General features: G+C 50.6%; 3 protein-coding genes across 3 annotated transcripts; 1 reads left to right on the top strand and 2 right to left on the bottom strand.

Moving 5' to 3' along the window:
• Window positions 1–428: 428 nt before the first annotated feature.
• Window positions 429–3,889, top strand: C8Q69DRAFT_15948 (Rho GTPase activator). The gene is made up of 3 exons (XM_028625643.1): window positions 429–747; window positions 1,124–1,276; window positions 1,336–3,889. Exons 1-3 carry the CDS (start codon window positions 573–575, stop codon window positions 3,669–3,671), a joined length of 2,664 nt encoding a protein of 887 aa, XP_028488884.1. The 5' UTR covers window positions 429–572; the 3' UTR covers window positions 3,672–3,889.
• A 1,117-nt stretch (window positions 3,890–5,006) lies between these two features.
• C8Q69DRAFT_502776 (putative GPI-anchor biosynthesis protein) lies at window positions 5,007–6,275 on the bottom strand (the record flags this gene model as incomplete). Its single annotated transcript, XM_028632423.1, has 3 exons — window positions 5,007–5,160; window positions 5,303–5,589; window positions 5,754–6,275. The coding sequence occupies 3 exons, from the start codon at window positions 6,273–6,275 to the stop codon at window positions 5,007–5,009; spliced, it is 963 nt and encodes a 320-aa protein (XP_028488883.1).
• A 1,109-nt stretch (window positions 6,276–7,384) lies between these two features.
• Window positions 7,385–9,078, bottom strand: C8Q69DRAFT_502775 (hypothetical protein; the record flags this gene model as incomplete). The annotated part of the gene is made up of 2 exons (XM_028632422.1): window positions 7,385–7,401; window positions 7,473–9,078. The coding sequence occupies 2 exons, from the start codon at window positions 9,076–9,078 to the stop codon at window positions 7,385–7,387; spliced, it is 1,623 nt and encodes a 540-aa protein (XP_028488882.1).
• Between the last annotated feature and the right edge of the window lie 3,282 nt (window positions 9,079–12,360).

The following is a 12,360-nucleotide window of genomic DNA, read 5'->3' as shown; positions in this document are numbered from 1 at the left end:
ATCCAACTTTCTCCATCACACTACTATCTACTATCTACGTACTACTGGCGATCCTTGATGAATGCTGTTGTTTTTGTTCTGGCGCAGCCCTTTGTTCAACGCCTGTCTGCGGTGACCATCTTTCTAACGGTCTTGCCGGGCACCTCAGTTCAACTCTTCACAGCCCGGCTTCTGTGACAGACTGCCTGCCGTCGCCCTTCCATCCACTCCAGCATCTCTCCCCCCGCAACAACTCTTCGCCTGCATCGCAGTCGCACCGCCCAATCCGTCCCTATCCCCTTTAGCCCCTCTGGATGCGCATTTAATCGTGATTGATCGCACCGTCATCGCTTCCCTCGCTTAACTCCACCTTCGTTGCCGCAGTCCAGGCGCGGCTCTCTACCGCTGCCTAGCTCCCGTGCTATTTTGGGACTGCAACCGGCCAGCCTCCCCAGACCTGCACGACCTGACTGCGAGAAAACCGACAAGAACACCAGAGGGCCTTTAACCGATACTCTGCCTCTTCGATCGTTAAGAACACACCTGCAACCCGCCCTTCTCTGGGCTTATCGATCAGCTGCCCCGGTTATACGATGACAACGGGTGACTCGCACCAGATGTCGCATCCGGCGCAAGTCCAGCAGCTTCAGCTGAGAGATGCTCATCCTCCCTCGTCCAACCCAGTCGCACCCTCTCCGCCATCCAAGAGGGACCTAGCATCATGGTGGAGGCAGTTCAAGCGAAACGCAAAAAAGGAGGAGGAAAAAGGTAGGCTCCTGGGTCCCCATTGACATGGTCATTTCGTGCTTGCTGCTGCTGTTTCTACTGCACCATTCCCGATCAGTTCCGTCATGTAACTGCGCTAGCGTTCACTCTTGACCTTATCCCCATCCGTTGATCTCAATGAATATCTCTTCAATAGACGCGGATGCGAGCCATGTTCAACGATGGCGTTCCATCCGACCCCGCGCTACACCCACCCCGTTCATCGCGTACAAAGAACTTGCGGAGTGCCCATCCCTCTTTGCGACTGTTGTCCCAACCCGATAATGATGCTTGGTTTTTCATTCTGTCTCGTGTACTTGGTTGCCTGCATGCTTTATATATCTGTTGTGCAGCAGGAGACTAACTTTCCTGGTGGCAGTTCAACCTCGTGGGATATTCGGAGTCCCGCTTAACGTGAGCATCAAATATGCAAATGTCGCCATTTCCTTGACGAACGACCATGGAGAGAGCTTTATCTACGGATACGTTCCTATAGTGGTGGCTAAGTGTGGAGTTTATTTGAAGGAGAAAGGTGAGCACACCCGCTCTTCCATACAACTCCATCGCACAGATCTGACATCTCGAACTCAGCCACCGATGTCGAAGGTATTTTCCGCCTGAACGGTTCTGCAAAACGTATCAAGGATCTCCAAGAGATTTTCGATTCCCCGGAACGGTACGGAAAAGGACTAGACTGGACCGGATATACGGTACACGATGCCGCCAATATTCTCCGTCGTTATCTCAACCAGCTGCCCGAACCTATCGTCCCTCTGGAGTTTTACGAACGTTTCAGGGAACCACTGCGGAATCATCAAGCTCAGGCGGTTGGTGATATCGAGGCTGCGGAGTACGACACTGGCGACTTTGATCACGATAAGGCGGTAGCTACATATCAACAATTGATCAGAGAGCTGCCTCCGCTTAACAAGCAGCTGCTTCTCTACATTCTGGATCTACTGGCTGTTTTCGCGTCCAAGTCAGAGCAGAACCGCATGACTTCTGCCAACCTGTCGGCGATCTTTCAGCCCGGTCTGCTGTCGCATCCACAGCACGATATGGCGCCGCAGGAATACAAGCTCAGCCAAGATATCCTCATCTTCCTGATCGAGAACCAGGACCACTTCTTATTCGGAATGAACGGAACCGCTGCAGATGAACAGACGGTCAAAGATGTGGAATCCGGTCTGGCCCCCAAGCCATCACACTCGACTGTCAGGCGATCGGTTTCTAGCGCTAGTGGTGGAGCCGAAAGCCTGCGGAAATACGAGACTATGAGAAGGAATGTCTCGGTTTCTTCAAAGAACTCCCGCACATCGAACAATGCCTCTAACCCAGCTACTCCAACTTCCTTGGGCGGTGGTATGCACCGCAGCAATACTGTACCCTCCAAGAAATCTCCTGCCTTGCCGCCGTCCAGACTGGGCAGGGGTGCTGAGCCATCGACACCTACTCCCGCTGGCTTGACTCCTCCGGTTCAATCCTACCAGGCCTCACGATCTAGCAGTCGGGCTGCTTCTCCTAACCCTGCCGCTAAACAAAGCACAGCGAGCAGCGAAGGGTCTGTTGCGACAACACCGACCTCTGCGTATATTCATACCTCTACCCATGGCCCAGTGCCCGTGAGTGCGGCAGACAAGGTAGTAACTGCTGAGAAGCCTCGTCTACAGGCTGGTCTTCCCACAGGCATGTCATCACCACCAACAGCTGTCACTCCCACTAAGGAACGAAAATTATCCAACCTTTTCACAAAGTCGCCTCCACCGGCTGGTGAACAGAAAGAGCCCCGTCAGCCCAATCGTCTGAAGAAGAAGCGTATTCCGGGAAGCGCCAGTGAGAGCGCACAGAGCTCCTCTCACTCGCTTCACGCTATGTCTGCCGACCCCTCAACCATTGGTTTCATCGCCCAGTCTCTCACTCAGTCTCTCAACCACCAGACGGATAGCCATGAAAATACTGGTTCGAATACCAGGCTACCTGCTGTACCTGCTTCATCGCACGGCGAAACAACGCAGCAGGCCAACAAAGAGACCAAGCCGGAGGACTCGGCCCCTATAGATGAAACACATAATTATCAACAGCATCAGCATCAGCCGTCCGACCACACTCTGAAGCCTCCATCCAGGACTCCCTCCATGCATTCTCGATCCTCATTCACCGATCATTCTGACTTCGACCAGCTCGATGAAGCATCGAAGACGGAGAAGAAGGACAACAGACGAAGCCGGCTATTCCATCGTTCTAAGAGAAATAGTGACCAGATTGGTCAGGGCTTTGGTTCACCTCCACAGCTTGGCGTCAACGCGGGAGCAGAGTTCAGCACGAGCTCTATTGGGAGCTCCAACCGACTCAGGCAAGGCTCCGTGGTGGACTCGCAGCAGTTTGGAAGCGAGTCTTCCCACCCGGTACGTGCCACGAGTGACATGAGTAGCAGCTTTGACAACTTGAAAGATTCTTCTCAAGCCTCCGAGCCAGAGAAGAGGAGTCTCTTCGAAAAGTTCAAAGCTAAAGTTTCCATGGTGAAGGATGGAGTGAAGGACTGGGATGCTGAGAGGGAGCGAGCAAAGAGTCCCCCGCAGTCTGACACCGAAAAGTCCGTTTCTACGCAGAACTCATTCTACGGAAACAAGGAAAATAGAAGTTCCAAACACATTTTAACTGAAGGCCCCCGAGAAACCCCCGAAGCCTTCCAACAATCCCCTGTTTCTTCTGCGTTGCCACTGTCTGGCCCACCCCCGGTCATTCCTGAGGAGCCTCCATCACCTGAAATTCCGAAACGGTCTCTGCAGCAGGAGCGGCAACAAACTGATGCTGTCACTTCGCAAGAGACGAAGGCAAAGGAAGAGGTCTCGACCGCCCCTGTTGCAGAACAGAACGGAGATCAGAAAGATGTTGCCGCTGCACCAGAGGCAGCTCCTGCATCCTAGTTGCCTACCGTTGCTCGAAGCCTCCGTCAGCCGAACCTGGCTCTTTCCACTTTCATTCCTGGATATGCGGTCAGACAGACATCGATCTTACAACAGCTTAACACGGTCTACCCTGTTCGGAGAGGAGTATACGGAAGAGATGTGCTACAATACAGACTCTCTAGATTCGCTCGGTCTATTTATCGCGGTTTATTTCACGGAGTGATTTTTTTTTTTTTGCCTGCTTTGGGGAAATTGGTTGGAATGAGAACGCACGTGATCATTTTGGTGCGGGCGTTATCATGGAAACCCTAATGAGGCTCTATGTTATTTCTTCTATTCGTGGGAGTTCCCCTTTTATTTTCTTATTTTCCTGTTGTGTGGAGCACCATTTAATACCTTGTTGTACCGTTTGGGAGCTTGCTTCTCAGGGAGCCTTTTCCTCTGTCTTAGCAAATGGATCCTGAACGAGTTGCTAAAGGAGGATGCTCCAGGTTAGGAGTACACAGGTTTCTCTCCATGTCTTTCTGGCCTTTTATTGTTGTGGGCTTGCTGATATTTCCTCATACCCTTTGCCCTGGCCTCTACCTCTTCATTACCGCCTTATCATCCTTCTGTAGGAATTGCCTTGTTTCTTGTCCTGTTAGGTCATTGCTTTTTTCGAAATGGTTGCTTTGGGAAAAAGGGACGGCGGAAAAGAAATGGAAAAAAAGCTAACAAAGAGTCGAGGGATTATTCCAAGATTTGGCCGCAAGCGGTTATCAAACAGAAGCCCCACAGCCGCAGCCAATCCACTATCTTGGGTGGGTGAGTCAGTGGTGTGTTTTTGCTCAGTGATTGCTTGATATTGTAATGGCCCTTCTTCCCCTAGCTATGACTTTGATTTCCCCATTTCTTTTCATCTTTTTGTTTTCTCGAACACATGTGAACGAACGAGTCTATGATATCATGAATTCAATTTGTACTATTTTGCTCCCCATGTAGTTCATAGCTTAGTGTGTTCTGGGGATCTCTTAAGTTAGCCTATTTACGACTCTTTCCGGGTTACCTATTCAGAGAAAATAAAAGAAGTCACTATGCATAAGATGCAAGATACATTTCAATCCATTAAGCAAGTCAAATCTATGTACAGATACAGGTAGGGATATAGAGACAACTATAAAAAAACGGGCAGCCTCAAGACCAACCTCCGGTCGTTCATCTGAGGAGAAATAACGCTTCCTTCCTTCCTTCTTTCTCTCTCTAGTTATTATTCCATTTCCGACGGATGATGGGTATTAAAAGGAAAAGGCGTCTTTCCTTTTTTCAGGTTTCATTTTGAGAAATAACAGGAAAATGCATGTTTAGAATCTACTTTCAGTTCGACTTTTCATGCTGCTCCTCCTCGGGCGCTGTGAATGATAATCGCTTTCCATAGAGTAGAGGTGTCCGACTGATGAGCGATCCGACTGCGAAGCCGATATACGCACCGGTGAGGATCGTGATCGGGTAGGCTTGCCAGGGGCGGTCCCTAGAATTGGGTAAATAGAGTTGTTAGAAAGGAATATCCCGAAAGAAAAAAAAATAAAATAAAATAAAATAAAATAAAATGAAAAAAAAAAAATAAAAATAGAGAAGTCTAGTGAGGGAAAGATAATAAATAAATAACATACCAATCTAATGGGATAGGGATGGCGCCCAACCAGGCGCCTACGCCGGTACCTAGAGCTCCGCCCCAGACTGCATCTGCTGGTCTTGCGAATGCGTAGACTTCTTTCCAGACGGCGCCGTCGACACCGTAGACATAGATGAGCGCCGTTGAGGAGAGGAGGGACATGTGCATTGCGCAGAGGATGGTGTGCGGAGAATGGGTGGTCAATGGGCCGCCGAACAGCACGAGAAGAATTGCGAGGACGGGTGTTCCCAGGAGGAAGGTGAGGGTTAGGGAGAGGAGAGCAGCCTGTATTTGTTCATAGAGTTAGTGGTTTTTTTTTTTTCTTGTTGTAAATCGCGAATTGAAGTTATAGGTTGTTCATCTTCATCGTCTTGCTTTCTTGCACATCTAGCGGGAGTAGCTCCCGATAAAACAAACGAGTCAGAGGTAAATAGAAAGAAGAAACATACCGTCAATCTCGACCCAATACCATCTCCCTTTCCATGTCCATGATGCTTCCGCCGATATCCCACTTTCCCAGACTTAACAACACCTGTTCCCGCAGGTCCATGTGTTCCGGAAACAGCTCTCCTTTCCGTGCCTTCAACTCCGCCTTCACCAGCCGCTGTCACAGTTGAAGTCACAATCGTGCCCTTGGCAGGAAGACAAGTGACCACATATACAACCTGTGCCACTGCCAGCAGGGGCACCTGGGTAATCATCTCTGACACAGGATCTGCCATCATAGACGGGAACCGGAGCGCGTAGAGCGCCAGCAGCAGCGCCGGGTGGACGTGCGCATATGTCTGCGCAGCCGGGATGGGTAGAATATCCACTGGAGGGGGGGAAGGCTTCTGTACTGGCCCTGACACTGGCGACGAGGTCTGCGATTGACTGTGGTGCGCACCGGTAGTCGTCGTTGTCATGGTCGCTGCGGAGGAAGCGGAGGAGCCAGGGCGCGGAGGGGAGGGAGAGGGAGGCGTTGTTGTCATCTTGGAATGGAATATCGGAGCCAGTTGGTTATTGTTAGTTTTTTTCGACAGATCTAGTTGCGCGTAGTAATTCCCAATGGCTCTCGATATTTGAGAGGATTGCGCGTCTTGACTGGTGGCTCCTGGAGATCTTCTCCGGAAGAGCAGGAAATTAGTTATCGTCGTTCCTCTGTCGGCGTGTAGGGATGTTTGTCCTGTTTGGCTGCCTCTCGGCATCAGCGATATGGAAGAATGTTGATCGGTCTAGAAGTTCTCGAGAAGAAGTATAACTTAATGATCGACAAGAGCACACACTGTTAACGGTTAATAAATAATAATGGGATTATACTATTAATTTCTCTTGTTTCCGCTGTAACCGCGCGCCAGCTTCCTCTTCCAGACAATGGGATCTATAGAACAAACCATTTGATTTATATTCTGGGTCAAATATAAATTACCAGGGATATTAGAAAACCAGACAAGAACTTTTTTTTGAACTGCGTCATTAAACAACTCTATTTGTCTGCCGCTCTCCGGGTTATCACCTAAGGGTATTTGTGGAGATGAATATGCGTCCAACGCACAAAGAAAGGAAAAACACAACAAAGGGTCCACATGAGAGATCGTTACTATATAGACAGAGAAGATGAAGAAAGCCAAAGCCGCCCATTGCAATGATGCTGGGTTTAACACAACATCTTGGGAAGGTAACAAAAAAAGATGCAGAGTGCAGTGCAGATCGGGTAATTCTGCACTACTAGAAATCCCGTCTCAGAGGGGGAAATAGAAACATAGGAAAACAAATATGACATGTCCACGGGCAAGGTTCGAGTAAATGACCGTAGGAAGAAAGAAGTATATGTATATAGCAAGGAGGTTCATGAGCAAACAGATATCATGGTTGTGCGCTGATCGTGTCGAGAGGGAAGATAGTACAGTAGACATGCTTGCCCAAGAGCGAAGGTGCCTAGAAATACCACGCTGGAAACAGAATTCAGGGCCTTGGGGAATCACTGAAAAGCTCGCTTGCTCCATGAATTACACACGCTAAGGAAACTGGACACAAAACGGAAGAAGAGTCATCAGGCCATCCAATGGTTGCCGCAGCGAATAACTGTGGCTAGATCATGTCAGCCGCTGGCTGTCGCTGTTCAATGTCCAGATTAGATTTCATATGAGGATCGCTCCCGGCGTAGGGATCAGAATTCTCGCTATCACTGTCGTAGCGGTCTGGTGACCTCTCCTCTGCAGGGGTCGTAGACCTGGAAGGGCCCATAGCGCGCCGGAACCGAAGCACCTCCTGTGCATCTGGGCTCGGGATGGGATAGGCAGTCCCAGAAGTCAACGAGCCTACAGCTACACGCTGCAGATGTCGTATATCGTCCTGGAGCTGAGACACCTGAGTTTCCAATGTTCTGCGCGCCGTTTGTTCTCGTCGGATGAGGGTGATGAGTGCACTGTACTGCTCTACAGTGATACCGTTCATGTCAGCGAGCGAAGTAGTGGACGGCGCATGCCACATTGGACTTCGAGCCTGGACATTAGGACGTAGTGTATTGGTACTCGCCGGCCGCCCTTCGCCAACGCCACACGTGGAGCTTCGGCCAGAACCATCGCTGCCGCCCGACTGATAGGACATGGAAAGCTGGCCGGCGGGATAAGAGCCCTTGTGATCCGGTTTCGAGTTTTTCCGACGGTTGTCTTTGCCTTGTAATTTCGCAATGGCCAATTCTAAATCGAGCAACTTCACCTCCAGAGTAATCACTCTTTGTTCCAGCGTGATGCTGTCATCATTGGGCATTGACCCTATTAGGTTCTCAAAGTTGTAGTGGGCGCTCTCGGCTTCAGTATCCGGCTCAGTCTCATCGGCCTCTGAAGGCGCGATCTCTCTCTCTTCCACGACTGCTGATGCACCCGTCTGAGGTCTCGAAGTAATAACTTGAGGTACATCCGCACCTAGAAAACTGGTTCGCCAAGATTTCCTCTCATCATTCCCCTGTATCCACTGGACGGGGGACATCTCATGCGCCTTAGCCATTTCCCGAAGGGCGGTCGCGCTTCGCGAGCGCCTTTTATCTTCAAGTTTTTGCTTGCGCCGCAGATCATCAAGAATCCTTCTTGCTTCTGACGGTTGCTCTGTACCGCCGGCCGCGCCGTCTGATCGGGTAAACGTGCTGACTACCTCACGGGCATCTTCGTCAGAAAGTATCAAACTTGGTAAGGTGGCTCTGCGACGTGGACGTGGCTGCTTATCGATACGGCCAGTGTTCTCCGTGAGGGTACCGTCGCTAGATTCAATGCCATGGTGAAAATGACCGGCCCCAGCTATTAATGATGCTGACCGATCCGCCCGGAAAGATTCAGGGACTGTGACAAATGTAGCACCTTCTGGCCCGTGGTCAGGCGATACGCTTCCATTCCTCCCAATATGTAACTCTGTAAAATGGGTATCGAATCCATTGGCGTCACTCCCGCGCTTTCTCCCAAATATTTTCCGCATAACAGTCTTCAAAGCACTCCCCCGCCGTCGTTGTAGATTGGACTCTCTAGATATCGAACTCGAGATTGAGTCTTGTTGATTGTGGTAGGACATGGTCGGGCCTTGGATCTGCCGTCGGGAGTTTGATGTTGCGGAAGATTGGGATTGACGAATTTGTCGAAGGTTAGACACTGAAGGGCGTTTGAGGCTCTGTGGCCCGAATCCATCGGGCCCTTCTCGAGGTATGGGAATCGGATCCGATATCTTGATATCGCCGCGACGAATGGCGACGCTGGGGTGGCTTCGAACAATGCCGTGTGAGGTGCTTGGGCTTCGTAAAGCCATATCGTATAGGAGACGATAACCAAGGGTTGATCGCACAAATAAAAAAAAGGTTTCTGTTTGCTCAAGGAATGTAATCTCGTGATAACAGGCTACAGTTGGCAACACGATTCCATAGTCATGTAAGTCCCCAGCGGACGAAGCTATAAGTAACAATCCACCCGTGGCCAAATCACTTGGAAGATCACGGAAAGGAAACGAGTGTATGAGAATGAATAATGGGTATGCTTCCACCTTTCAGCCGGCCTGACTATCGCCGCAATACAAGCGCACAGGCAATTTGATCGCTTAATTGAGTGCCAGTGGGAGTGGTAGGTGTTGCCGGGTGCGCATGTTATGGTTATGAATCGGCCCGACAATGAACAGTCGGAATCCTAGACACACCAGCGGCCATATCCACGAGCTGCGCAGGCGTGAGGCTGGGTCGACTGGCAGGCGTCTATGGTACTGGGTGACTAGCCAGCGGTCATTTTGTGAAATCCAGATAGGCCAAAGACGATTTGAAAGGAGGAGAAAAAGAAATACGCCGGGAGCGCAGGTCCAGATGTACGATCTGCAAGCATCACAAGGGTTCGATCTCCGTGCCGGGATCCCTCCACTCCCTGGACACGGTCAAAAACCGCTATGCCAATAATAATAGAGGGGCACAGATGACCTACTACTCTATGGTACTGCAGCGAAAGAGAGTTCGACCCTCAGTTCCTCGCGGCGGGAGCAGATCGACCAGCGCCATCCAGCACGGGGAACCACCGCACGAGCTGGAATGGACTACTGCGAACTTCGCAGCCGCCGAAGACCAGCAAATGGAAAGCTGAGTGGTCGAAGGCGCGATGACCGGATGATAATCGTCGCTAAGTGGGCCGGCGAACGAACGGGCGTTTTGGTCACGGCCCCTGCATCAAAGCACGGTTGGAGGACCGAGATAATGAACAATTGTCTCCTTAGCGAGCAGCAGCCTATGAGTATGCCCATCCATCGGCCCCCAGCAAGCCATTATTATTCTGGCCCGTAATATGTACCATGATGTTCGACAGGATCGCATGGGTATCTGCTCTTTTCTCCGGGAATGCCCATCTAATGGCGTACCATACGGCCCGGTCGAGCTCCTAACCAGGGATCCAGGGGTGCGGAGTGCTATTCCAAGACACGAATGATACGCGATATGCCAGACCCCCAGATGAGCTTGGCGAGTGGCTGAAACGACGCTTCACGAGGCCGGTTCCCATATGGCCACATGGCAGACTCCCGGCAGATGCATGCGATGAGCTCCGACCGAGTTAGAAGTTTCGATCAATCGGAACTTTCGTACAGTGTACGAGTCGCTTTTTGACTGCTTTCATAGCGATAATAAATCGCAAGCGACAAGGCCTGAAGCCGCAGAGCGTCCAAGAGATTCCTGATGGGCTTGTCAAAGTTCGTGGCGTATCATCCGCGATACCTAACGACAGTAAGCTGCTTGGGTCCGCTGCCGAATAGTTAATAGTCTCTATTTAGGTAACTTAGGTAAAAAAGTATGGGCATTTACTCAGATAAGGGAGCCGTGGACGGTGCAAACATCCACCTCCTGAGAATCTTATCCCCCGAACCCGGTCGACAATTCAATCGGAAAGCTGCTAGCTGGTCCTAGAGGAAAGCTACTGGCCATCGAGGTGGTGAGTGGTCAGTAATGATCAGTATAGCTTTCTGGAAGACCCGCCAGCAGCTTGACAGGCCGGCTCGATCCGTCATGAAGTCGCTTCGGACCTTCGGCTCCCGCACTGTCCATGCTCTAGAGTCTGACTCTGATCAGGACCGGCAGCTGTCAGCGTCAGCCACTGATAGTCGTTACTCCGTACCATTGGAAATCCAGGACGGAGCTGCCAACTACCATTGGAACCCTGAAGGAATCCAATAGTAGTATCAGGGGGGGAAGAAATACCATTGACCATATGCATTTTGACCGGACATTGCCACGGGAAAAACAAGAAGGAGCTTCGCTCTTAGACAGTGGAAATGGAGTGAGTCGTGGGTCCATGCCATTACTGAAACATCCTTTTCCCCACGACGGCGGCGCATGGAGCAGGAACAGCCCGTCCCCCTTACTCTAGTCAGGGACACTGCGTATTTCCGGCTTGTTGCCTCCACAGAAGAAAAATGAGATGAGTGACAACGTTGAACGTTGTGAACTTCCAGCGCTAGACCCCAGTCTCTTTTTGTCCTGTGGCTTGTAATGATTTTATACCGGACCATATGTGCTTCCAAAACCTAGAGTAATTCTCCTGTTGGATGACATGAAAGGCCGAGTAATAATACTCTACTCCGTAGTCTATTCCAGTATTTTTTTCCGAAATCGTTTGTTAGGGCCCCGGACTTTTTGGACCAGTGTCTGCCGCCGCATTTTGATACCGTTGGAACAACGGTCGCCGTAGCCAACACTCAGGATTCCACAACAAAAAAACGGTGGAAGCTATCTAGTTTGATTTGGATGGGGCTCAACGGCCCGCCAGTACGGTTTTGACGTTCCCTAGATGCAGGAGCTGTGAGTCCGCAACTGGTACTCTGACTCCGTATTATCAGTGTTTAACCCCTTTCACTCTCGAATTGTGGAAGTTTGCTACACCGATGCACTCCGGAGCCGCGAAGGCTAGGATGGTCATCCAAGTGGTGACAATAATGTTTGAGTCCTCGTGCGATGGTCCCCGCAGCGCGTCGTGCACAGCGAGGTCCTGGCTTGTGTGCACTACTCCACTACTGGCAGACACTGCCTAGGGGGCCCGTGCAATATGTACTTTCTAGCTTGATATGGAAAATTTCCACATTCCACTAGGTTGCAGGTTCGTTATCTTACTGCAGTGGGATAGTGATTTGGAGGCGCTCAAGAATATGCATGAAATTGAGTTCGTCACAGTTCCGAGGTAGGGTGCAACGGAGGTTCCGTATCACTAAAGCTGCCTGCTATTCGGATTTATGTTTGGATAATATGTCGTAGCTGCACTCAGGATGTTATGATTGGCGTTCCGGGCATTGATTTTCGTACCTTGAACCGAGTAAGCTCGAGCGTACCAATGGGTTGATCAGCTGCGCTGATGGCAATAGACGGCGCGAGGAGCGATACAGAACTGCTGGTACGAAGCAGTGATGAATGGGCCACCACTAATTCCTGGATATCTCGCAGTCATTTTCTCCCCAGAGGCTGAGCATCCCAAGATACCTGGCAATTAGTTAAGATCTTGTTTAGCCGTTACGCAGATCAGGCAACGCTCATCTCTTGATGATCTCCCAGCAGTCTAAGATATGGACAGGCTT

Source organism: Paecilomyces variotii, assembly GCF_004022145.1.
Source record: "Paecilomyces variotii strain CBS 101075 chromosome Unknown C8Q69scaffold_1, whole genome shotgun sequence".
Taxonomy (NCBI): Eukaryota; Fungi; Ascomycota; class Eurotiomycetes; order Eurotiales; family Thermoascaceae; genus Paecilomyces; species Paecilomyces variotii.
Note: the sequence above shows the minus strand (reverse complement) of the source record. Positions and strands in the feature narration are given on the sequence as shown.